This window comes from Oncorhynchus tshawytscha, linkage group LG15 (assembly GCF_018296145.1).
Source record: "Oncorhynchus tshawytscha isolate Ot180627B linkage group LG15, Otsh_v2.0, whole genome shotgun sequence".
NCBI classification, from domain to species: Eukaryota; Metazoa; Chordata; class Actinopteri; order Salmoniformes; family Salmonidae; genus Oncorhynchus; species Oncorhynchus tshawytscha.
In genome coordinates, this window is record NC_056443.1 from 17,852,726 (window position 1) to 17,879,143 (window position 26,418).

Here is a 26,418-nt window from a genome sequence, read left to right on the forward strand (position 1 = left end):
TTGTAGTCTCACCCATTCATTTTGATGGGGAACACCACAGGTGTACAAAAGTTAAATAAAACACCCAAATGTAATGAAAATCCTCTAAATGTATTTTGTGCGTTCAGATGCCCTGTGTGGACAAAGTCATGGAAGCTTATTAACTACATTTTTCCAATTTGAACGAAACACAGCAATTTTTTTTAAAGACCGTAAATGAGGCTGAATGAACTGTTTCGCTGCCAGACAAGGCTCCGCTGATAGCCAGGTGCAGCAGTGGTAAGGTGTTGGGAACTGCTGTTGAGACTCTGCTGTTGGGACAGCTTGTGGGCACTGTTTGTCACCGTTATAATGTCATTAATGTATTGTTTACTGTAGTGTTGTGTTGTGGCTTTGCTGGCATGTATTTAAAAATATATATGTTTTACCCCCCCCACCCCCCCCACCCCACAGATTTACATGGGAAACTCGCCACTGCACAGAACCACAAATCATTTGAAAACAAATCCAATTTTGATAAACTCCCATATCTATTTTGTGAAACACAACAGTATACCATCACAGCAGCCAGATTTGTGACATGTTGCCTTTCATACTTCAACTATTTGCATATTGTTATAACACTGTACACAGCCAGTAATATAACATTTGAAATGTCTCTATTCTTTTCAAACTTTTGTGAGTGTAATAGGCTATTTACTTTTAATTATTCCACTTGGTTTGGCAATGTAAACTTGTTTCCCATGCCAATAAAGAGAGAGAGAGAGAGAGAGAGAGAGAGAGAGAGAGATATTGATGGGTGGCTGGGTGGGGGATATTTCGGTGATGATGGTAGGCAGGGGTTAGGATAGCCTAGCCTACTACGAAGAGAGAGAGCCGAGCATGCAGGGTTTGTAGGAGGGGCCTAAACGGTAATCTCTTATATTGAAAACTCGAGCCGGTGGCTGGGAGAATTTGTATTTTATCCTGAATTTGAACAGTAGCTGCTGTAACCATCCATCCACCTCTTGCACCTGGCAATACACCTGCCGTTACCGACAACACTTGCACGAGACCTCCGGGCTTCACTAACGGTAAGAAGGAATGAATACATTTCACTGGCAGTGGCAGACATTTGGAGCACATTGGTGAGCATAGTCAAGATGATCGATCACTCACGATAACGGTATCCATCCATGATCGATCATTATGATTTTGTGATATTTGTTGTCATATTTGAAATCATATTTTATTTCTAGGCCAAATTATATTTTCAAAGAAGGCTACGTGTGATCGGGTATTCTGCATTGCCTTTCTATCATGTCTCTGTAGCCTACCTAAACCTTTTCTCATATTCCCGACCCGATTATTCCACTATCCCCATCCTATTCTTATCGGCCATTTTGTGTGGCCAAATTTAAGGAATTTGCCCGAGAGACTTAGTTACAGTGGAGGAGATGGTAATGATAAAGCAATGAAACGATGTATAAGACTACCCCGAAACTAGTCCATAGGCTACAATGCAGTTTTTATAGTCTACTGTGGGCCTATAGCATTATGGGACGGTGTGTCTGTCTGTATGTACTATAGTATAGGCAATGCGGATGAATGATGCCGATAGCCGATCTAATCGAATATGGACATGATCAAAGATTCACCCAATCACCGTTGAGGATGCAATCCTGGCGCTGTCATCACCATCACCCTCAGCCGAATATAATAAATGAATATAGTCATACGAAACAATAAAGATAACAAACATGTTTCTCAGATATCACCTCTCGGCATCACTTTTGCGATATATTTATCTGTTAGGCTCTATCCAAAGATAAGCCGTGCAGTTGCAGTCAGCATGGAATGCTGACAGCCCTTGGAAAAGGAGTCGCATACATTTCGGCATAAAGGACAGATAGGTGACGTGTGTGGGCGGGTGGAGATTTAGGGGGCATGAGATGGCAAGCTATGATGAATAATTCCTTTATTCACAACATAGGCTATGTTGCATAAATACGCATCTGCGGCCGCAATGCTATGGCACCAGTGAGGGAGCTGCTGAGCGGTGCGCGCGCCTCCGGTATGTGTACGTACAGCACGTGCTTGGATAGAGTCGTGACAGCTAGAATTCTTAGGTTCTCTAGACGTTGGTGCACGTGTGGCGCAATTGAGGTTATAGGCTATTTCTCAGAATTTAGCTATAACAGCAATTCCTGTAATTCTAGGTTTAACTTAACATGTAAAGGAAATACATTATGTATAAGCACACATGCTATGCATGCATTCTAGGCTATGGTTATTTCCCAGCCTGGGACAGTTCCACCGTAGATCAAAGCCTGATCTATTTCTCCACATTCAGTCTGGGTTGGGAAACTCGCTCACATTCGGCATGAGGAGCTGTGGGAGATGGAGTGAGACTTCTAACCAACCGGCTCTTCGAACCAACGTGCCCATGCAGTGCGCGTGCCGTGCGCCAAGGAGCGCGTGTGCATGCGCTCGCGTTTTTGCTCCTCTCTTCGGGAATGAAGAGGGAATGCATGCATACTATGTGATCTGATTCCACTTGACAGTTTGGAATTCGGGAATTAAAGAGGAGAGACATGACTGTGTCCTCATGATTAGATGTATCCAGAGACAGTTGATGAGGGAGAAAGATGGGAAAGCACAACATTGAGTAGAACAGATTCAGGGCATCAAGGCCTGCAAACTGTCCAACCTTTTATAGATATACAGACAGTTCTCTCTTTCTCACCCTACTCTTTGATTTCTGGTCTGTCTGTCTCTTGCTCTCATCCCTCGCTCTCACTCTCTCTCTCTTTCACTGTCTCTCTGTGTCTCACTCTTCTCACTCTAGATAGATTTGGGATGGAGTGAAGTGAGTGAGTGTCGCAGCATTTTCAAAGGACATGCCCGAAGGACTTGCTGTGCGTCCCACATGACACCCTGTTCCCTATGTAGTGCACTACTTTTGACTAGGGTCTGTAGGGTTCTGGTCAAAAGGAGGGAAATACATAAGGAAAAGTTTGCCATTTGGGGGGTTGAGCAGTTATATGTTTTATCATGAAGGGCTGTCGTGGAAATTCAGTACTGAGAGAAACTTGGTCATTTTTTTCAAACAATCCTCTTTATTTAATATCAATTAATTATTGCAATAATGAGGCTGGTCGACCCCCCCCCCACTCTTGAGTGTTGGACTGAGTAACCTAACCCGTACACAAGTGCAGAGTCCTGTATATAGCTGACACTAAGAATGATTCATCGTGGTTGGTTCAACCACTTCATACAGACCAAGGAGCATCATAAGTCACTCTGGGTTCATCCTGCCGTTATCTGCACGGGGAAGTGGTCTATCTCGGTTACACCGACCACATCCTGTATATGTAATGCAGTCTTTAACTCATCTGTCAGCTCAAGCCATCTCTAGTGACCATACGCCCAGATTAGCTGCAGGGAACTAGAGTGGAGACCATAAAAACAGACACTACTAGGACAGAAATGTCTTACTATTAGTTAAGTAAATAATTGTTACATATCCAACAAATGAGGTATGTATGCAATTTTCAGTGTGCGAATTACAGTGTGGGGGGGGTCTCTTCCCTGAATGCAACAGCAGTCAAACTTTGGGGGGTCTCTAAATAATGCTAATTTAACCATTCACCTTTTTGTTTGAAATGCAATTTACCTGGTCAATGAAAATGAAAGCTTATTCTAAATGAAACAAAGACCCCCACCTATCTGTCATGGTTTAAACCATGTATTGGCTGTTTGGATGCTGGAATTATTTCGGAGTGGACGAATATGCACAGGTAGCCTGCTTTTTGAAGTGATTTGTTTGACAATCAGATGAAAACATAATGTCTGGTTGTGTTCATGCCACATTAAAAGGTCATTATTTTTTGCCTTTAAATTTCATGTCTTTTACTATCAGGCCCATGAAAAATGACACACTTAGGAGGTACCATGAAAGGTTAGAGCCCCCCCCACGCACACCCTCCCCCTACCTCCCCACCCCTCTGCATCTGCTCTCCTTTTTATCCATTCACCCCTCATTCCTTCTACTGTATACACACACATGCACACACACGTGGCCACAGCACACACACACCCTATATGCTCTATACACACTCATTTGACCCCCCCATCACATTCATCAACCCCTCCCGTCCCCAACCCTCCACCCTCCCGTCCCTCTTAACCCAAAAGCAATTCTGGTGAAGTTAATTTATTCAGACTTACTGGGGTGTCCTCTATACCCACACAGGACTGAGTACCGACCATGCAGTTTATAAAGGATTAACAACACAACCACACACACACACGCACGCACACACACACACACACATATATATATATATATATTGGGGTGGCAGGTAGCCTAGTGGTTAGAGTGTTGGGCCAGTAACCGAAAAGTTGCTAGATCAAATCCCTGAGCTGATAAGGTAAAAATCTGCCGTTCTGCCCCTGAACAAGGCAGTTAACCCACTGTTCCCCGGTAGGCTGTCATTGTAAATAAGAATTTGTTCTTAACTGACTTGCCTAGTTACATTTAAAAAAATAGTTGGTTGAAGTTCCTCATGTATTGCCTACACACTGATCTGAGATAATTCTGTGTTTTTCCACCCTAAGGTTAGGAGTGAGGGGGTTAGGAGTGGGGGAGGTTAAGCTGATCCTAGATCTGTGTAGAATGGCTAACTCTCTTATCGGAGTGAGTGACAAATAGAGTTATGGGAAGGTAAGAGTGTTGATGAGTTCAGTGCAACAGCGTCATCGTCAGCTATTCAGTCTTGTTAGTCTGTTGCTGCATTTGCTTGCTTGTGATGCAGACATTATTGTGATGCCGATCTGGGTCTTGTTCATTAGGAACAAAACGGAAGAAAACAGACTGAAACAGGTAGGGACCTGTGTTTTTCCAATAAGAGATGTTAATTTAATTTTCATTGTGTGTCCTAATGGTCATGGTGATGCATGCCAGGGCATTTGTCCTGTGTCACTCACATCAGTATAATGGACCTCAAGGGAAACAGACTCATGCCTTCGTCATTCACAGCTGGATAGGAATAGCATGTTTGTTTCATAAGTGTTTTCTAAGACATTTTCTTAACATAGAGATACGAAAAAGGGTAAGGTTTTGGTCGCACTCTAATTTCTCTACTATCCCATCCCAGCACATTGCATCAAACGGATGCCTGTTTTTGTTTAGGTTTATCAATTCAAATGTTATTTGTCACATGTTAGTGTGTTAGTGTTTGGTTGGTCCAGCGCAGCTCTAGTATAATGTATGGCTATATTTCTGAAGCTCTAGTATGATTGATGTCTATATTTCTGCAGCTCTAGAATTATGTGCGTCTACATTTCTGCAGTTCTAGTATGATGTACAGGTAACTGCCAAAATAAAGGAAACACGTGAGTAAATGAGGAATACAAGGTATGTTTTAGGTAGGTGCTTTCACACAGGTGTGGTTCCTGAGTTAATTAAGCAATTAAATCATCCCATCATGCATAGGGTCATGTAAGAAAATGCCCAGTTGCTCATTATTCTTCGTACCATGGAAGAAGAGATCTCAGTGGCTTTGAAAGAGGGGTGTCAAAGGAGCATAGAGGGTTTAAAAGGTGTGTGAATGTGTGTGTGTCTCAGTTACCAGGTCTCAACCCAATTGAACACTTATGGGAGATTCTGGAGTGGCGCCTGAGAAAACCACCAAATTATAGAATTTCTCGTGGAAGAACGGTGTCGTATCCCTCCAAAAGAGTTCCAGACAAGGTGCATTGAAGCTGTTCTGACAGCTTGTGGTGGCTCAATTCCCTATTAAGACACTTTATGTTAGTGTTTCCTTTATTTTGGCAGTTACCTGTAGGTCCCTATTACTGCAGCTCTGCTAGTATGTTCTAATGTGTCTACATCAGTGGTTCCCAACCTTTTCTGTTCCAGGGACCACCAAAAACCTTCAAAAGCTGTTGAGGACCACCATCCACGGATACGCACAATCTTTTAAGCATGAAATATATTTGCGATCACATTTAGTCCATTTTAATAGTGAATGTAACAAATGAAAGGCCTAATATTATTATAAACAATTTGTATTGTGAAAAATAATGTAAAATTGCTTACAATGGCATTAATACTCCCAAATATTATTATTTTTATTTTTTATTTTTTTTTAGATATAGAAAATATATGTAAAAGAATTTGCAGACCAGCTGCAGTACTCCCGCGGACCATGTGTAGAAAACCACTGTTTTCTACACATACTGTACTACTCTAGTATGATCTAATACATATATATTTTCTGCAGGATGTAAATGTCTTTTTCTGCAGCTCTAGAATGATTTCCAATCCTAACCCAAGGATATTGTATGTAATTCTCCTTAAAAAAAAATAAAACCAGAGAGATGGGAAGAGGAAATTAGCCTTTTGAAATTATGCAATGTAAATCTTCCATATATCAGGATAGTAAGTTTGCGATTTTGACAAAAACTATAGGATGAGAGACAGATAGAGAGAGAAAAAGAGAGATAAATAGAGACACAGAGAGAGAGAGAGAGAGACACAGAGAGAGAGAGAGAGAGAGAGAGAGAGAGCAGGACATTAGAGAATGAGACATTTATATAAACAAGGAGTTGTTCTGTAAAATTATGGGCTGATGAAGATGGGAGTAAAAAGAGGGGGAGTGGGAGATTTATACAAACGAGAGGAAGTAAGTTACTCATGCTTGATGATGATGCCCTCAGACAACTGTTAAAACAGGCCACATATGCCATTTTGATTCCATGTGAACGTCATGTTCCATAACGTGTGTGACGTCCTCTAGCGCAAAAATCATCTAACTGATTAGAAGCTGCCCATAGGCACATATCTAGGATCAGCTCAGGCAATCCCCAATTCTAACCCCAACCATCATAGGGTCAATGTCAAAACCGACTTCAGATCAGCTGCTCTGGGAGGGAAATACTGTACAGGGGAAATACAGTGTATAAATACGTCATGGGATTTAACCACAGAGAGTTATGTAAACACACAAGCATAAGCACATGGACTAGATCCAGAGGGAGGGAGTCAGAGGAAAGAGACAAAAAGCAAGGGAGAGAGAGAGGATGAGGCTGCTGCCACGTGCGTTTGTTGTGTGCTTGTGCAAGCACGCTTGCGTGTATGTGTGTGTGTGTGTATGTGTTCGTGACAAAGAACGATAGAAAGAGATAGAGGCTACTACCCTCACGTTGCACTGCCTATTGTGACGTATTTACAGACAAAAGCGAACTGAAACCAGGGAGTTATCCTTTTACAATCACCTTGAAACGCTGCAGCAAAAGCCTTCTCTAATGTAGCCTAATTCAGGAATCACGACGGATGTTCAGTATCTGCTTTGTGAAAATTAAACGTAATCTCCAGTTGTAGATTGTGTTGATGTGTTCTCCCTATTCAGATGAGAGGACGGAGAATTGTATCATGCCGATGCAAAATGATCACAGACACACACACACACACACACACACACACGTCTCGTGTGCTCGATGACGATGGGACGTATCGACGTGGCATTTTACCTCACACGGATCGGCAGACACTGCTCGCTGAATAAATCATCCAAGATTAGAAGGGATGTGTGTGTGTGTGTGTGTGTGTGTGAAAGAGAGAGAGAGAAAGATAGAGAATCCTCAATCTTACCCCGTAAGGTCTTCGAGATAGAGAACAAGGAAGGTCATAGGTGAGTATTTGATCCAGAAATAGATGATGTGAAGAGTGTTATGTGTAATAGGTTAATTAAAGGTGTGTTCTGTAATTTCGTCGTCACCTAAAGGTGTGATCTGTCGTTTCTTTGTCCCTTGTGTGGCCCACGGGATAAAATTGACAAAATCAAATGGAAATCTCAAACTCCCCCCACACACGCACACACACAGTCACACACACACAGTCACACGCACCACACACCTGAGTAATAGGATAGGTCATTGTGTTGATATTGGACTTACACTGCAATAGCGTGAAGTACTGAGGTCACACTTATTGCGTACCTCTCTTTGTTTTGGCTCTCTAAAACTCGTAATAACTTGGCCTGCAGGCCTATCGCTCCAATCCTCTGTGTTTAGTAAAAGAGTCAGGACAGTAGCGCATGTGTGTGTGATGGTGTGTCTGACAGTGTGTATATGTGTGTGTGTGTTTGTGCACATGTACAAGAATGTGCTTGTCTGTGTGTGTGTGTGTTTGTGCACGTGTGTGTGTGTGTTTGTGTGTGTGTGTGTGTAGTCTAGAGTATCATCACTACAACACTGTGACAGCAGCACTGTATAGCCTAAATCCTCCTCTTCGCTGTCACCCTCTGTTGACATGTGATCCAGTTTAGTCAGTGTCACTGCTGTTTCAAATGGATAGGAAGAAAGACAATATCCGGGCAAATGGATTTGACTTTATTCTATGCTTTCTTATTCTATTCTATTCTATTCTATCCTATTCCATCCTTTTCTATCCTATTCTATCCTATCATATTCCATCCTATTCTAGCCTATCCTATTCTATTCTATCCTATTCCATCCTTTTCTATCCTATTCTATCCTATCATATTCCATCCTATTCTAGCCTATCCTATTCTATTCTATCATATTCCATCCTTTTCTATCCTATCCTATCATATTCCATCCTATTCCATCCTATCCTATTCTATCCTATTCTGTCCTATCCTATCCCATCCTATTCTATCCTATTCTATTCCATTCCATTATATTGTCCTATTCCATCCTATTATATTATATGCTATTCTATCCTATTCCATCCTATTCTATTCTATTCCATTCTATTATATCCTATTCCATCCTATTCAATCCTATTCTATTCTATCCTATCCTATTCTATTTCATCATATTTTATCCCATTCCACCCTATTCTGTCCTATTCTAGTATATCCTATTATATCCTATCCTATTCCATCCTTTTCTATTCCATCCTATTCTATCCTATCCTATTCCATCATTTTCTATCCTATTCTATCCTATTATATTCCATGCCATTCTATTGTCCTATTCCATCCTATTATATTCTATCATATTCTATCCTATTCCACCCTATTCTATTATACCCCATCCTATTCTATCCTATTCCATCCTATTCCATCCTATTATATTCTATTCTATCCTATTCCAACCTATTCTATTTCATCATATTTTATCCTATTCCATCCTATTCTGTCCTATTCTATTATATCCTATTCTATTCTATCCTATCCTATTCCATCCTATTCTATCCTATACTATTTCATACTATTCTATCCTATTCTATTCTATCCTATTCTTTATTGTTGTGAAATTGTTAGATATTACTGTTAGATATTACTGCACTGCCAGCAGCATACCACCCTGCATACCACTGCTGGCTTACTTCTGAAGCTAAGCAGGGTTGGTCCTGATCAGTTCCTGGATGGGAGACCAGATGCTGCTGGAAGTGGTGTTGGAGGGCCAGTAGGAGGCACTCTTTCCTCTGGTCTAAAAAAAATATCCCAATTCCCCAGGGCAGTGATTGGGGATACTGCCCTGTGTAGGGTGCTGTCTTTCGGATGGGACATTAAATGGGTGTCCTGACTCTCTGAGGTCATTAAAGATCCCATGGCACTTCTCGTAAGAGTAGGGGTGTTAACCCTGGTGTCCTGGCTAAATTCCCAATCTGGCCCTCAAACCATCATGGTCACCTAATAATCCCCAGTTTACAATTGGCTCATTAATCCCCCCTCCTCTCCCCTGTAACTATTCCCCAGGTCGTTGCTGCAAATGAGAACATGTTCTCAGTCAACTTACCTGGTAAAATAATGGATATAAAAATAAATAAATAAACTGTTAGAGCTAGAAACACAAGCATTTCTCTATACCTGCAATAACATCTGCTAAACATGTGTATGTGACAAATACAATTTGATTTGTTTTGATTTGACACACTGTTTCTAAGAGATGGGAAGAAAGAAGAAATGGATTCCAATCTATTTCATTTATAAATGTAGGCTTACTGTATACATCATGTGGTTTGAACATACACTATATATACAAAAGTATATGGATAAGTGAATCCACTTCAATCCACTTCATCGAATTCACTTCAAATAAGTGAATTCGATGATTTCAGCCACACCCGTTGCTGACAAGTGTATACAATGCAATCTCCATAGTCAAACATTGGCAGTAGAATGGCCTTACGGAAGAGCTCAGTGACTTTAAACGTGGCACCGTTATAGGATGCCACCTTTCCAACAAGTCAGTTCATCAAATTTATGCCCTGCTAGAGCTGCCCCGGTCAACTGTAAGTGCTGTTATTGTGAAGTGGAGCAACAACGGCTCAGCCACACAAGCTCACAGAACGGGACCGCCGAGTGCTGAAGCGTGTAAAAATCGTCTGATTTTGGTTGCAATACTCACCACCGAGTTCCAAACTGCCTCTGGAAGCAACAGCCTAAGATCACTATATGCAATGCCAAGCGTCGGCTGGAGTGTTGTAAATTTCACCACCATTGGACTCTGGAGCAGTGGAAACACGTTCTCTGGAGTAATGAATCACGCTTCACCATCTGGCAGTCCAATGTACATATCTGGGTTTGGCGGATGCCAGGAGAACAATACCTGCCCGAATGCATAGTTCCAACTGTAAAGTTTGATGGAGGAGGAATAATGGTCTGAGGCTGTTTTTCATGGTCCGGGCTAGGCCTCTTAGTTCCAGTGAAGGGAAATCTTAACACTACAACATACAATTACATTCTAGACGATTCTGTGCTACCAACTTTGTGGCAACAGTTTGGGGAATGCCCTTTCCTGTTTCAGCATGACAATGCCCCCGTGCACAAAGCAGATCGGTGTGGAAGAACTTGACTGGCTTGCGCAGAGCCCATTGGAACGCCGGCCTCAAGCCAGGCCTAATCGCCCGACATCAGTGCCCAACCTCATTAATGCTGTTGTGGCAGAACGGAAGCATGTCCCCAAAGCAATGTTCCAACATCTAGTGGAAAGCCTCCCCAGAAGAGTGGAGGCTGTTGTAGTAGCAAAGGGGGGACCAACTCCATATTAATGCCCATGGTTCTGGAATGAGACGTTCAACAAGCAGTTGTCCACATACGTTTGGTAATGTAGTGTGTCACTTGATGCCTCTTTGTTCAGCATGTTTGCTTGCCTGCCAACCAAACGTCAGCAAGAACATCATGCAGAAACAACCTTCCTATCCTCTCTTCTCCTCCTTACACCATGCACCTCTGATAGGCTTTTGTGTTTCTGTAATGGACAGGTGTCTGTTTACACTCGTAGAAAAAAAGGGTTCCGAAAGGGTTCTTCGGCTGTCCCCATAGGAAAACCGTTTTTGGTTCCAGGTTTGGTTCGGGTTCCATGTAGAACCCTCTGTGGAAAGGGTTCTATATTGAACCCAAAAGGGTTCTACCTAAAACCAAAAGGGTTCTAACCTGGAACCAAAAAGGGTTCTCCCATGGGGACAGCCGGAAGAACCCTCTTAGGTTCTAGATAGTACATTTTGTTGTAAGAGTGTATCTGTGTAGTAATTATCTTTCTCGTGATATTTCATGTCACTGAGGAGGTTAACAGATAGAAAAACGAGTGAAGCGTTAACGCGGGTCGTAGACGGTGGTGTGTGTGCTCGCTCGCGTGTATATGTGGACGGTCAATTGATTGGAAGGGCGCTGCTGAGGTGTGTATTGATGCCATGCTAAAGTTAATGTGGCAGTGATTCATTGTGTGTGCAGGTTTGTGTGTGTGACACTGTCACTGCCCCCCCCCTCCCCCTCCTCCCCCAGTGTGTTTATGGCACCGTGCCTATGCATGCCAGTTGATGGAAAAGTACCAGTTAGAGACAGGGGAGTGTGTTAGGTCTGCTGGGGCCAGACAGTGTTTTCTCTGTCCCAGGCAGGCGGCCTCCCTCCCTCCCTTCCTCAGCCCAGACACATCTCCCATCGACAGATTATCGGAAATGTCTGGCCCTGCCTCACTGCTTCAGCTAGAAGCCTCATTCCCCCTGGGGCCAACTAACACTAGCTGTCCATGCATGCATGGGACAGAGAACACACACACAGATGGAGACAGAGATACACTCTTACACATAGAAATACACACAAAAAAGTCTGAAAAGGTATGCATGCACTCACTACTGTTAGTTACTCTCGATATGAGTGTCTGCTAAATGACTAAAATGTAAATGTAAAATGTACACACATGTTACACATGGACACACACACACATACGGACGCATACGCACATGGACACACACACACACATACGGATGCATACACACATGGACACACACACACACATACGGATGCATACACACATGGACACACACACACATACGGACGCAGACGCACATGGACACAGACACACATACGGACGCATACACACATGGACACACACACACATACGGATGCATACACACATGGACACACACACACACATACGGATGCATACACACATGGACACACACACACATACGGATGCATATACACATGGACACACACACACATACGGATGCATACACACATGGACACACACACAGGCTTTAACCACTCAATAATCTCTGCACCTTTCCGGAATTCCTTTCCAACGACCTGAGCCCTCCTCCTCTCTCGCTCGTTTCGCCCCATGCTTTTCCCAAGCTCAGAAAAATGTGATTGTTTTCCGAGTGAGCCAGTGTTTTCCGAGGAATCCAGGGAAGCGGGTGAGGGGGAATTACCGAAGGGATTAGGGGGATAGGGGGTTGGCAGAGGGGGGCGCGCCACAGGGACGGATGCCAGTCGCCTCTCTCTGTGCCACATACAAACTGTTGCCAAACTGGACGGGCAAACTGGGCTGGCGTCCTGGCGATGACCAGAAGTCACATTAGTGCCGTCTGTGTGGTTAGGGGTTGTGTTGTCTGTGTTTTTCCTGACCAAGACCCCGTCCACTCTGGTCAAAACATTGGGATGCGGTAGTAAGTTAAGAGGTTATGGTTGTGTAGACTGCCTGACCGAGACCCTTTGAGGTTGACGTGTTTTGAAGCTACTTACTCTGTCTGACCAATGCCCATTGATGTTAAAGTTGACCCATTGATGTGAATTACAGGGATATGGTTGAAGTGTTGTGAAGCATAAAGTATACAGGCATCTAGACAGTGTATGGGTGTAATAGGAATTGCCAGGTCTGTAATGGGGAAATGTAAGGTCACTAAAGTTGCATATATTTGCATATATGCATATATTTATATGTGTCACGCCCTGACCTTAGTATTCTTTGTTTTCTTTATTATTTTGGTTAGGTCAGGGTGTGACATGGGCGATATGTGTGTTTTTGTCTTATTCTAGGGTGTTTGTCTAGGTGTTTATGTTGGTCTATGCCTTTATGTTGCCTAGATTGGTTCTCAATTAGAGGCAGGTGTTTATCGTTGTCTCTGATTGGGAACCATATTTAGGCAGCCATCTTCTTTGGGTATTTCGTGGGTTATTGTCTATGTTATGTTGCACGTTAGCACATTGTTTATATAGCGGTCACGTTCGTCTTATTCGTTTTGTTGTTTTTGTTTAAGTGTTCTTCGTGTTCTTCATTAAATAAAGAAGAATGTATTCTAACCACCCTGCGCTTTGGTCTACTCCATACGACGATCGTGACAGAATAACTCACCAACAATGGACCAAGCAGCGTGGTAACGGACAGCAGCAGCAATCAAAGGACTTCTGGACTTGGGAGGAGATCTGGACGGCAAAGGACCCTGGGCACAGCCAGGGGAATATCGCCGTCCCAAAGCAGAGCTGGAGGCAGCGAAAGCAGAGAGGCGCCGGTTTGAGGAGGCAGCACGGCGGCGCGGCTGGAAGCCCGAGTGGCAGCCCCAACAATGTATTGGGGGAGGGCACACAGGGAGTGTGACGAAGTCAGGTAAGGAGACCTGCGCCAGCTCCCTGTGCTTACCGTGGAGAGAGTGGGTGTTGTACCGGGCAGGCACCGTGTTATGCGCTGGAGCGCAAGGTGTCCCCAGTGCGTGTGCATAGCCTGGTGCGGTACATTCCAGCTCCTCGTATCGGCCGGGCTAGAGTGGGCATCGAGCCAGGTGCCATGAAGCCGGCTCTACGCATCTGGTCTCCAGTGCGTCTCCTCGGGCGGGCATACATGGCACCAGCCTTACGCATGGTGTTCCCGGTTCGGCTGCACAGCCCAGTGCGGGCTATTCCACCTTGCCGCACTGGCCTGGCTACGGGGAGCATTCAACCAGGTAAGGTTGGGCAGGCTCGGTGCTCCAGATCTCCAGTGCGCCTTCTCAGTCCGGTCTATCCGGTGCCATCTCCGCGCACCAGCCCTCCGGTGGCAGCCCCCCTAACCGGGCTCCCTGTGCGTCACCAGAGCCCAGTTCTCCCTGTTCCTCCTCCCCGCACTCGCCCTGAGGTGCGTGTCCTCGGCCCAGTACCACCAGTGCCGGCACCATGCACCAGGCCTACAGTGCGCCTCGTCTGTCCTGAGCCGCTAGAGTCTCCCGTCTGTCCTGAGCCGCCAGAGTCTCCCGTCTGTCCTGAGCCGCCAGAGTCTCCCGTCTGTCCTGAGCCGCCAGAGTCTCCCGTCTGTCCTGAGCCGCCAGAGTCTCCCGTCTGTCCTGAGCCGCCAGAGTCTCCCGTCTGTCCTGAGCCGCCAGAGTCTCCCGTCTGTCCTGAGCCGCCAGAGTCTCCCGTCTGTCCTGAGCCGCCAGAGTCTCCCGTCCTGTCCTGAGCCGCCAGAGTCTCCCGTCTGTCCTGAGCCGCCAGAGTCTCCCGTCTGTCCTGAGCCGCCAGAGTCTCCCGTCTGTCCTGAGCCGCCAGAGTCTCCCGTCTGTCCTGAGCCGCCAGAGTCTCCCGTCTGTCCTGAGCCGCCAGAGTCTCCCGTCTGTCCTGAGCCGCCAGAGTCTCCCGTCTGTCCTGAGCCGCCAGAGTCTCCCGTCTGTCCTGAGCCGCCAGAGTCTCCCGTCCTGTCCTGAGCCGCCAGAGTCTCCCGTCTGTCCTGAGCCGCCAGAGTCTCCCGTCTGTCCTGTCCTGAGCCGCCAGAGCCGCCCGTCTGTCCTGAGCCGCCAGAGCCGCCCGTCTGTCCTGAGCCGCCAGAGCCGCCCGTCTGTCCTGAGCCGCCAGAGCCGCCCGTCTGTCCTGAGCCGCCAGAGCCGCCCGTCTGTCCTGTGCCGCCAAAGCCGCCCGTCTGTCCTGAGCCGCCAGTCTGTCCTGAGCCGCCAGAGCCATCAGCCAGCCAGGAGCCGCCAGAGCCATCAGCCAGCCAGGAGCCGCCAGAGCCGTCAGCCAGCCAGCTACCCTTCAGTCCTGAGCTACCCCTCAGTCCGGAGCTGCCCCTCAGTCCGGAGCTGCCCCTCAGTCCAGTGGGGCCCTTTAGTAGGGTTGCCAGTCCTAGGTTGGCGGTGAAGGTCGCCGTTCCTAGGAGGCCACAAAAGCAGACTAAGACTATGGTGGAGTGGGGTCCACGTCCAGCACCCGAGCCGCCGCCGTGAAAGAGGCCCACCCGGACCCTCCCCTTTAGATTAGGTTTTGCGGCCGGAGTCCGCACCTTTGTGGGGGGGTACTGTCACGCCCTGACCTTAGTATTCTTTGTTTTCTTTATTATTTTGGTTAGGTCAGGGTGTGACATGGGCGATATGTGTGTTTTTGTATTATTCTAGGGTGTTTGTACTGTCTAGGGTTTTTTGTAGATTTATGGGGTTGTTTTCATCTAGGTGTTTATGTTGGTCTATGGTTGCCTAGATTGGTTCTCAATTAGAGGCAGGTGTTTATCGTTGTCTCTGATTGGGAACCATATTTAGGCAGCCACCTTCTTTGGGTATTTCGTGGGTTATTGTCTATGTTATGTTGCACGTTAGCACATTGTTTATATAGCGGTCACGTTCATCTTATTAGTTTTGTTGTTTTTGTTTAAAACCTGTTAGGGCTCAGCAGAATACTGCCCCCTTTGGGGCAATTGAGTGCCCATAGTAAACTGAATTATTTTTGTCCAAAATTGCTAATATATGCATATAATAATTATTATTGGATAGAAAACACTCTAAAGCTTCTAAAACCGTTTGAATTATGTCTGTAAGTATAGCAGAACTCACAGGGCAGGCAATCTCCCAAACTATTTTTGGGAGCCTCAAACTTGGAGCAACTTTGACGTCATCGCCCCCACCCTTCCCAACCAGCTATGGATCTGGAGACACTTTCTATGTCTTCCACTAGATGTCCTCATTCAGTACAGCGTTTAATTGTGCAAATCCCGTGAGTTTTGAGCCTTTGGCAGGCAAAAGACTGAGTGTCGCAAGAAAATATAAGGTTACGAGATCGCGCTTTTTGCAGACACGTCCTTTTGTTCCAGATCGCCTGCAAAGAAGCACGTTCGTCCGAGAGATTATATAATTGTTTTGTACGTTTAGAACATCCTAAAGCTTGATTCTGCACTTAGTTTGACCAGTTTAGTCGACATATAATATGTAATTTTGAAGTTTTGATGCGCAACTGTTCGGGGCCAGAAGTAATTTTGGAAGCATTTCAGCTGGAACTCGTAGCATTTGCTAATACAAAGACACATGACTTGAAACCAAACAATGTATTGGGTAAGTATGACTACTTCCACTACATTCTGAACGAAGACCATCAAAGGTAAGGGAATATTTATGTTGTAATTTTGTGTTTCTGTTGACTCCAACATAGCGGAGAAATATTGCTTATGTCTGACTGCCGTCTCAGATTATTGAAAAATGAACGATTTCTGTAACGTTAAAAAGAAATGTGACAAAGCGATTGCATTAAGAAGCAGTGTATCTTTCTAACTATATGTAGAACATGCATATTTAGTCAAAGTTTATGATGTGTATTGCTGTTATCTGGCGTTATCTGGCGGGGCTATCTATAATTTCTCCGGACATTTTTTACATTGACGCCATGTTCAGAAAATGCTAAACTGAGATTTATGGATATAAATGGCATATTATTGAAAAAACATAAATGTACTGTGTAACATGTCCTATTACTGTCATCTGATGAAGATTTTCAAAAGGTTAGTGAATGATTTATTTTTTAATCCTGCTTTTATGATTTTATATTTTCTGGGACAAAATGGCTGCCTCTTGTCTTTGTTTCGGTGGTGGTCTAATATAAATATGTGGTGTGTTTTCGCCGTAAAACATTTAAAAAATCTGACATGCTGGGTAGATGAACAAGATGTTTATCTTTCATTTGAGGTATTGGACTTGTTAATGTGTGGAGGTTAAATATTTCTAAGAATATTTTTGCATTGCCTGCGCCACGGTTTGAGCTGAACGGGGGGGTGGCGTCCCCTTGAGAGGGACGCCTCGCTTTGTGTTCTTCGTGTTCTTCATTAAATAAAGAAGAATGTATTCTAACCACGCTGCGCTTTGGTCTACTCCATATGACGATCGTGACAATATGGTATTATACAGGGCGCATTTTTTTTAAAGGTTTAAAAAAACAATAATAATAATATTTAGTTTATAGTGATTAACACAATGTTTAGCATATTCATATATGATGTACTACACATAATTTCCAGTGTTCAATTTGTGATACTCAAGGTGTGGGTTGACAGTCACTAGACTTCATACTGAATGTTATGGATTATGTTTATGTCTTTTGATAGTGATTGACACCAGACTGTGAATAGACCAGTGAATAATCAGTGTGTCCTCGGTCCTTGTACCTCCAGTCTGGCGTCAATCACTTATCAACAGATATGAGAATAATCCCATAACATTCAGTGTCAAGTCTTGTGACCGTCATCCAGCACCTTGAGTGTCACAAACAGAACACTGGAAATCATGTGTCATACATTGGGGTGACAGGTAGCCTAGTCGTTAGAGCGTTGGGCCTGTAACCAAAAGGTTGCTAATTCGAATCCCCCGAGCTGACAAGGTCAAATCTGTTGTTCTGCCCCTGAACAAGCCAGTTAAACTCACTGTTCCTAGGCCGTCGTTGTAATTAAGAATTTGTTCTTACTTGCCTACTTAAAGAAAGGTTCAATGGAAAATATAATTTTTTTTAGGTACACCCATCTAGTACAGGGTCAGCCTCCAGAACAGCCTGAATTCTAAAGGGAATGGAAATGTTGCTCAATTGGTATCAAGGGACCTAACGTGTGCCATTGACACTAGGCAGGATGGAGCCATAGACTTATGCTGCTTTTGCCAAATCCTGACTCTGCCATCAGCATGACACAACCCGTTGTGGTCGTCTGCTGCAATAGCCCATCCGTGACAATGACAGACGAGTTGTGGGCTCCCAGATGCCATTCTGTACACCACTGTTGTACTGTGCCGTTATTTGCCTGTTTGTGGCCCCGCTGTTACTGTAGCTTGCACGATTCTTGCCGTTCTCCTTCGACCTCTCTCATCAACATGCTGTTTTTGCCCAAAGGACTGCCGCTGACTGTTTTCTGTTTGTCGCTCCATTCTCGGTGAACCCTAGAAAGACACTGTTGTGCGTGAAAAGCCCAGGAGGCCGTCCATTTCTGAGATTCTGGAACCGGCGCGCCTGGCAACGACGAGGTCACTCGATTTTGCCCATTCTAACGTTCAATCGAACGATAACTGAATGCGCCTATGCCTGTCTGCCTGCTTTATATAGAAAGCCACGACCACATGACTCACTGTCTGTAGGAGCGAACCATTTTCGTGAACGAGGTGTTGTACCTAATAAACTGACCACTGAGTGTATAAATATGCTAAACATTGTGCTATTCACACTAAACTACATTTCCCCATTAAATTGGGTATTTGTCATCTTTCTTTTTGAAGGATACTTTGTGTACCTAGCAGCTTTGGAGAAATGCTGGATGTGAGTTCTGCAGCATATTTCCCTTCTGTCGAACCTGCTGTTCAGTATTTCTCCTTAAAGGCCCAATGCAGCTATTTTCATAGCAATATCAAATTATTTCTGGGTAACAATTAAGTACTTTACTATAATAGTTTTCCATTAAAATTGTCAAAAAGAAACACAAATCGCTTTTTAGCCTATTAACTAATTTATCACCTGACGATGTCATCAGGCAAGCCGAAACTCCACCCATGCAAAACCTGCGGATTACAAGGTCATGTGTAGATTGTATTTTCAACCAGCAACAATCAGGAAATAACACAGATAAAAATGTGTCACACTTTTACAGTGTAAGTTTCATAAGCTGTTACAAAACAGAATTTTGACTGCACTGGCCCTTTAAGATGGGATGTTATTTATCTATTTATCTCTAGAGTATATACTGTAGCTTTACTTTACTGGAGTTAAATCAGATCACATTCTCAATTACAGCAACGGATGTGCTTCCTGTCCATTTGCTTTATAGGCCTGCTCCTGGTCCCTAATCAGATTTTTGCACTCTCTCGCCCTTTCTCTTTCTCCCTCTTCCTGATCTCTATTGATCTCTCTCCCTCACTCCCTCACTCCCTCCTCTCATTCTCTTTATATCAATCTATATCCCTCCAATCCCTTCTCTCTCACTCCTTCACTATTTCTACCCGATCTCTTCATTTATCTATTCCTCTCTCTCTTATTTGACCTCTTCCACCCTTCTCTCTCACTCTCCTACTCACCTCCATCTTCTTCTTCTCTTCCTCTCTACTTTCTCCAATATTCTTTCCTCTCCTCCATTCCCCCCTTTCTCACTCACCTTCTTCTGGCCTTCCTCCCTCTCCATCCCATCTCTCCCCCTCCATTCCTTCTTCCTGTCTCCAGCTGTAAAGATGAAGATTGAGAACAGCCTGCCCCGCCCCCAGCTCCCCGAGACCCCTCCCCAGACGGGCCTCCAGTTCACCGTGGCGACAGAGGAGGACTTTGAAGAGATCATGGCGATGAGCCAGGACATCTATGGAGGGCTGGACTACCTGCCGACCCGCTACACCGCCTGGCTGTCGGAGTCCAACCGCACCGTCATACTGGCCCGCAAGCAGGGCAAAGTGGTGAGAAAAGGTTAAAAAGTGTGTCATAAACATGTTTTAGCATGTTTACAAAGATGTTATTAAGGTGTTGTAAGAGTGTGAGGAATGCTACCAGGCCTGGCAACAGGAGACCAACTGTACCGTTGTACTGGAGTGCAAAGAGGGAAAAGTGGGGAGAAAAGGCTATAAACAGTGTTATAAGGGTAATATAAACATGTTATAGCTTGTTTTTAAGGGGGTTATTAAGCTGTAAAAAGGGCTGTATTAGGAACTACCAGTACCTGCCCACGCACTACACTGCCTGGCTGTTCGAGACCAACCACACTGTCATACTAATGCTTTGCAAACAAGCAGGGCAAAGTGGTGTGAGGAGTTACAAGAGTCTTCAAGGGTGATACCAGAGAAATAGAATCCATGTTAGAGTCCTAAAGGAACCCTGGAGATTAGGAGTGGCCTACTTTGGAACCATTGAGAGTTACAGTTGAAGTCAGACGTTTACATACACTTAAGTTGGAGTCATTAAAACTGGTTTTTCAACCACTCCATAAAATTTCTTGTTAACAAACTATAGTTCTAGCAAGTCGGTTAGGACATCTACTGGGTGCATGACACAAGTCATTTTTCCAACAATTGTTTACAGACAGATTATTTCACTTCTAATTCACTGTATCACAATTCCAGTATGTCAGAGGATAACATACACTAAGTTGACTGTGCCTTTAAACAGCTCGGAAAATTCCAGAAACTTATGTGGCTGTAGAAGCTTCTGATAGGCTAATTGACATGGTTTGAGTCAATTGGAGGTGTACCTGTGGATGTATTTCAAGGCCTACTTTCTAACTCAGTGCCTCTTTGCTTGACATAATGGGAAAATCAAAAGAAATCAGCCAAGACCTCAGAAAATACCTCCACAAGTCTGGGTCATCCTTGGGAGCAATTTTCAAACGCCTGAAGGTACCACGTTCATCTGTACAAATAACAGTACGCAGTATAAACACCATGGGACCACGTAGCCGTCATACCGCTCAGGAAGGAGACGCGTTCTGTCTCCTAGAGATAAACGTACTTTGGTGTGAAAGTGCAAATCAATCCCAGAACAACAGCAAAGGACCTTGTGAAGATGCTGGAGGAAACAGGTACAAAAGTATTTATATCCACAGTAAAACGAGTCCTATATCGACATAATCTGAAAGGCCGCTCCGCAAGGAAGAAGCCACTGCTCCAAAATGTCCTCTGGTCTGATGAAACAAAAATAGAACTGTTTGGCCATAATGACCATCGTTATGTTTGGAGGAAAAAGGGGGAGGCTTGTAAGCCGAAGAGCACCATCCCAACCGTGAAGCACGGGGGTGTCAGCATCAGGTTGTGGGGGTGCTTTGCTGCAGGAGGGACTGGTGCACTTCCCAAAATAGATGGCATCATGTGGGAGGAAATTATTTGGATATATTGAAGCAACATCTCAAGACATCAGTCAGGAAGTTAAAGCTTGGTCACAAATGGGTCTTCCAAATGGACAATGACCCCAATCATACTTCCAAAGTTGTGGCAAAATGGCTCAAGGACAACAAAGTCAAGGTATTGGAGTGGCCATCACAAAGCCCTGACCTCAATCCTATAGAAAAGTTGTGGGCAGAACTGAAAATGTGTGCAAGCAAGGAGGCCTACAAACCTGACTCAGTTACACCAGCTCTGTCAGGAGGAATGGACCAAAATGCACCCAACTTATTGTGGGAAGCTCGTGGAAGGCTACCCAAAACGTTTGACCCAAGTTAAACAATTTAAAGGCATTGCTACAAAATTCTAATTGAGTGTATGTAAACTTCTGACCCACTGGGAACGTGATGAAAGAAATGAAAACTGAAACAAATCATTCTCTCTACTATTATTCTGATATTTCACATTTTTAAAATAAAGTGGTTCTTCTAACTGACCTAAGACAGTGAATTTTTACTTGGGTTAAATGTCAGGAATTGTGAAACTGAGTTAAAATGTATTTGGCTAAGGTGTATGTAAACTTCAGACTTCAAATGTATATTACCTAGAAATAACAAGAGAATTACAGATGTTCACACAATGTGTATCTCTTCAGCTGTTCATAATCTCCCTACGTCTTTCTCTCCCCTTCTCCTTTACCCCCCCCCCACCAGATTGCCCTGGAGTCAGTGTGTGTGATAGATGACGGTGACACCATGCTGGTGGAGGGGTTACGTGTGGCCCCCCAGGAGAGGGGGAAGGGCGTGGCAGGGGTGCTTCTGCGGTTCTGCTCTCAGCTGGTCAAGTCCAAGTGGCCTGAGGTGAAGGTGACCAGGCTGACCCGCGATGACCAGCTGGGGCCCAAGGACTTTCAGAAGTACCGCCTTATCACCAAACAGGTAGCTATTGTTTAATTGGTTCATTTGTTGCTTGCCTGATTGGCTAATTGATTGATTCGTATTAAGCCTTCCAAATTTCCAACATTTTCCAAGTTATTTCTAGTCGTCCTATTTCTGACGAGAAACCATTATAACTCTAGTCCACTTGTGTCAGGAAATCATGTTCTACCAAAATGACACATTCCCCTTTCACAACAATCTATTAACCAACCACACAACCTTCTCTTTACCCTACGTCCCTTCACCACCGCCTCTCTCCGAAAGGGCATCCTGCTAGTTCGCTTCAATGCCGAAGACCTCAAGCTCCGGCTCTCCGAACTGGGGCTGCATGTGACCCTCCCTCCCTCCTCTGAGGGTACCCCCCAGGGTTCTGACACCCCCCTTGTTCCCCCGGTCCTTCTGGACCTCAACGAGGCCCACCAAATGTTCCTCAACTCTGGCCTGATGTCCAACGTACTCCCTAACGCTACCATCGTCCAGGACTGGCAGCCGTTCAAGCCCCTACCCAGCAACATGGCCATTCTTCTGAAGAAGGTAAAATATTATATCATAATGAGAACCTCTGTGGAAATAAGTTGGTTGACTTTATCGTGTTTGGGGTTGCAAAATTCCTGTAACTTTCCCCAAATTCCCAGGTTTCCCAGAAATCTCGGTTGGAAGACTCGGAATCAGGGGAAAATAAGCATCTGTAAAACTTGGGAAAGTTACTCTAATTTTGAAACCCAAAAGTTGTAAAAATCCTTGATTATTTTCAATGTATTGCTCTACTCCCATGGCTGAAGCAACTCTATACGTATTTGACATTTCTCAAATAAAATGAATTAATTCATTCAAGGACATCGACTGGATGGTGGACGACCGCGACGTCCCCGCCGTGGCCAGCCTCTGCACCCACCCCTTCCGGGTGCCTGGAGGTCCTTACCGAGTTGGTGACGACACGTACTACCTCAACATCGACGTGTTCGGTAAGGACATAGGCCTGGTGCTCCAGCAGTTCCTGAGTCACCTCCGGCGCCACACAGCCACCCTGAAGGGCTACGTCATGTGTCAGATGTTTCTGGATCCCCCCATGTGGAAACCCATGGTCGAATTCTGTCGCCAGACACTGAAGGTGGAGCTGGTTAAGGAATATACAGAGCAGTGCGTGGTCGAGTCGGATGTCATGTAGCTGGCAGGAGAGGAAGGAGGAAGGAGGAAGAGGAAGAGGAGAAACAATATGAAGGAAAAAACGGGAAAAGTTGACAAATTCAGAAAATGTTTCAGAGACCCAACGAATGAACAAACCACATTCTCTTTAGAAAATGAAATGGGAAAGTTCCCAAAGAAACTCCGGAACAATTAGCAACAACCTCCCTAAGCAAGTCTATAGTGAAACAACTTAGAAGCCGCATTAGATTTGCAATATATTTGATATTAACACTACCGCTAACAAAAATATTTTTGGGAAAAAAGGCAGTTATTCGAAATACCTTTTGACAAATTAGTTTAAATTAATTTCTCAGTCTTTTACCATTCAGTCATCGCAAAAATCTAACTCTTAAACAACAGGAGTAACTTCATGCTAACGTTACTCCTTTAATAAAATAGAAAATGCAAGCTAGTTTATGGTATGTTATGCCGTTTAATCCTTTTTTTTGTAAATATAAAGTATAAATATGTACACATTCTGAATTGCAAATAAGTCTGCACAACTCTTGAGGCACTTTATTAAACCATATGAGCTGTTGTGCTAAAGTGCGAGTGATGAAGTGAGGAAGAGAGGAGTTGGTTTACTTTTAGAGATGACTGAATTGAACTGATTTAGAACGCATCACTCCCATCCATAGTCATGGTAGAAATCCTTTTGGACTTATTCTATCTAACACCAAATCCCCAAATACTGTCGAACAAACAATAGCCCTTCAGTGAATCTTACAGAGCATTTGCACGCTTATAATTCACACTAAATGGCTGAAAATGAACAGCTAGAAACACACTTAGCTCATAACACTGAAACCTGGCCAGTTAACTTTTAAAAGAATTTAGTTGTCTTCGTTGTTTTTTTTTTAACAGTCACTCAGTTTTTATTTTTATTTTTAAGCACTTAACCATATTGCTAATTTATAGCTACTTTTCCACGCGTACTTGAATGCGTCAGTAGTACGTAAAGAGGTAATATATTAACAGCAGGAGCTTTCTGGAGGCTGTCGTATAACAATGTGCAATCTAAGCTAACTCTATAGTAGATTGCTAACAATGTGAAAAAAAGGTAGATGTACTATACAGTATTCCGCAAAGACTCAAACAATTGAACTAATATAGTTGAGATTGACTTAGCATTAACAACATTGTTCGGTAGCTAGAGACATATTTCAACGGTAAACGTCGCCATCACAAATATTATCAGCCTTTGTAAAGGTTCAATTCTAGTCCCTCGTGGTTGTTGAAAACATCAACATAGATACTACAGTCACTCTAAGACACTTCATATCCACTCTATGAAGCTGCGTAGCCACCCTAAGAAGCTTCATAAGCTTTGGCACGTGGTAAGAGCTCAGCAAAGCAAATGGGACACAGTTTGCTCTCAAAGGCCTCATAACCACTCTACAAAGCTTCATAACCGCTCTACAAAGCTTCATAGCCACTCTACTAAGCTTTATAAGCTTTTGGCTCTTTGCTCTTGAACGTTCCCTTTAAGAAGTGATGCTTTTGACATGACGTAGCACTGAACGAGCATACATTGCAACCCCCAAATTGAGACTGAAGCCATCTAAAACCACTACAGAAGAGAGACTGGCCAGTCTATGGACTCTCCAACCTGCCCTCGTTGTAAAAGGGACCTTGTTGTAAGGGATGAATTGGACGGCGGAAGAGAATATCTTTTTAAATTCTTTTGGTACACTGACCCTTGTCTGGACACCCCATCTGTCATCCTCCTGTCTTTCCGAGACGAAAGGTTAAACACACTCACACATGATGAACTGAAGGATTGGACTGGATCGATATCGGACGATGGATGGACAAGATGCCTGGAGAAAGTGGAATGAAGAATGAAGCAAATGTCATACCGGATTCCATATTCGTCAAAGCCAAACAGAAACAACGAAACAATGCTTTGTAAAGGCTGATGATGATTTTCTCAGTTCTTTGAGAAGCACTTTCTATTTTTTTCCCACCCATTGAAGAAGCAAAGCTGGACTGAACCCCCCTTTTTTTGCTGCAGCTAGTCGTGAGGAAGAGGAAGATAAAGATTTTTAGCAACCCGAGTCCAGTGGTGAAGAGTAGTACACAAGCAATCCCACATAGATGTATTTTTTAACAAGATTGGCATTCACATTCTAGCCCATTTACATCTACCCAATGCAAACACTGCACCCCCACCCGTCTCTAAAGTCTTACCCCTACCCCACATACGAAACCCCACATGAACCCCCCCCCCGCAGACAAATCATTTCTGAGAAATTCTCCATGACATGGGAAGGTCGAGCTTTTCCTCACAATCAAGAACAACCCCTCTCTCATTCTCTCGTTCTCCATGAATAGATTCAAGACCAATTAAAAGCCACTGAGTTTAAAACATCATTATGTAGATTATCATCAACTCTTGGCTGGTCAAAGGTAAGGGGCCCTGGTTGTGCTGTCATATCCATGCTGGCCATCTGGTGTATGTAAATGGTCTTGGAGAGCCTGCTTTCCTGCTGCTAGTGTGTGAACAGAGGACCAGATGATGAGGGTTTTTACTATTCATGAAACTTAAGCAAAACGTTATTAACCTAATATAAACATTACTTGGCTTCTTGTTCATAAAACCTATTCAGAAAACCGCCGAGTTGCTTGTGGCTCCGTAGGATACACAAGTGAGTAATACTTTTTCGTTGGTGTTGGACGTTCATGAGTAGAGATCCGTGTATTTACGGGAAAGCCATTGAGATGGGAGCGGAGGAGCTAATTTGTCTCTCTGATAAGACGGAAGAGTGTATCCCTGTTTGACATTTGAAAACAATCCTCTTTTCCGTCCAGTCCAGTTCCACACCCCATATCTGTCTTTTTGTCTGCCTGTCGGTCTGTCTGCACAACTGGCAAATGGGAAGCAGTTCTACTGTTCCTTCCTGGTCTCCGTAACAACGGAGCTTCCTGGTCTCCGTAACAACGGAGCTCTCCGTTCTTAAAAGCATCCGAAGTGACAGTGAGGAGTGTGATATAGCTATCTTATAGTAACACAGTGTCATGGTA

The 26,418-nt window shown here is 44.2% G+C and overlaps 1 protein-coding gene across 1 annotated transcript; it reads left to right on the forward strand.

Annotated features, from left to right (window-relative positions):
* Positions 1 to 866: 866 nt before the first annotated feature.
* nat16 (N-acetyltransferase 16) lies at positions 867 to 25,618 on the forward strand. Its single transcript, XM_024373341.2, has 5 exons — positions 867 to 1,052; positions 19,632 to 19,855; positions 21,982 to 22,206; positions 22,471 to 22,740; positions 23,042 to 25,618. The coding sequence occupies exons 2-5, from the start codon at positions 19,640 to 19,642 to the stop codon at positions 23,372 to 23,374; spliced, it is 1,044 nt and encodes a 347-aa protein (XP_024229109.1). The 5' UTR covers positions 867 to 1,052; positions 19,632 to 19,639; the 3' UTR covers positions 23,375 to 25,618.
* The last annotated feature ends 800 nt before the right edge of the window (positions 25,619 to 26,418 follow it).

Bases quoted from the DNA above. Each gene is read 5' to 3' on its own strand.
- nat16 (XM_024373341.2), top strand. From the start codon at position 19,640: ATGAAGATTGAGAACAGCCTGCCCCGCCCCCAGCTCCCCGAGACCCCT. The intron at 19,856-21,981 runs GTGAGAAAAGGT...CCCCCCCACCAG, and splicing joins CCCGCAAGCAGGGCAAAGTG to ATTGCCCTGGAGTCAGTGTG. The intron at 22,207-22,470 runs GTAGCTATTGTT...TCTCTCCGAAAG, and splicing joins ACCGCCTTATCACCAAACAG to GGCATCCTGCTAGTTCGCTT.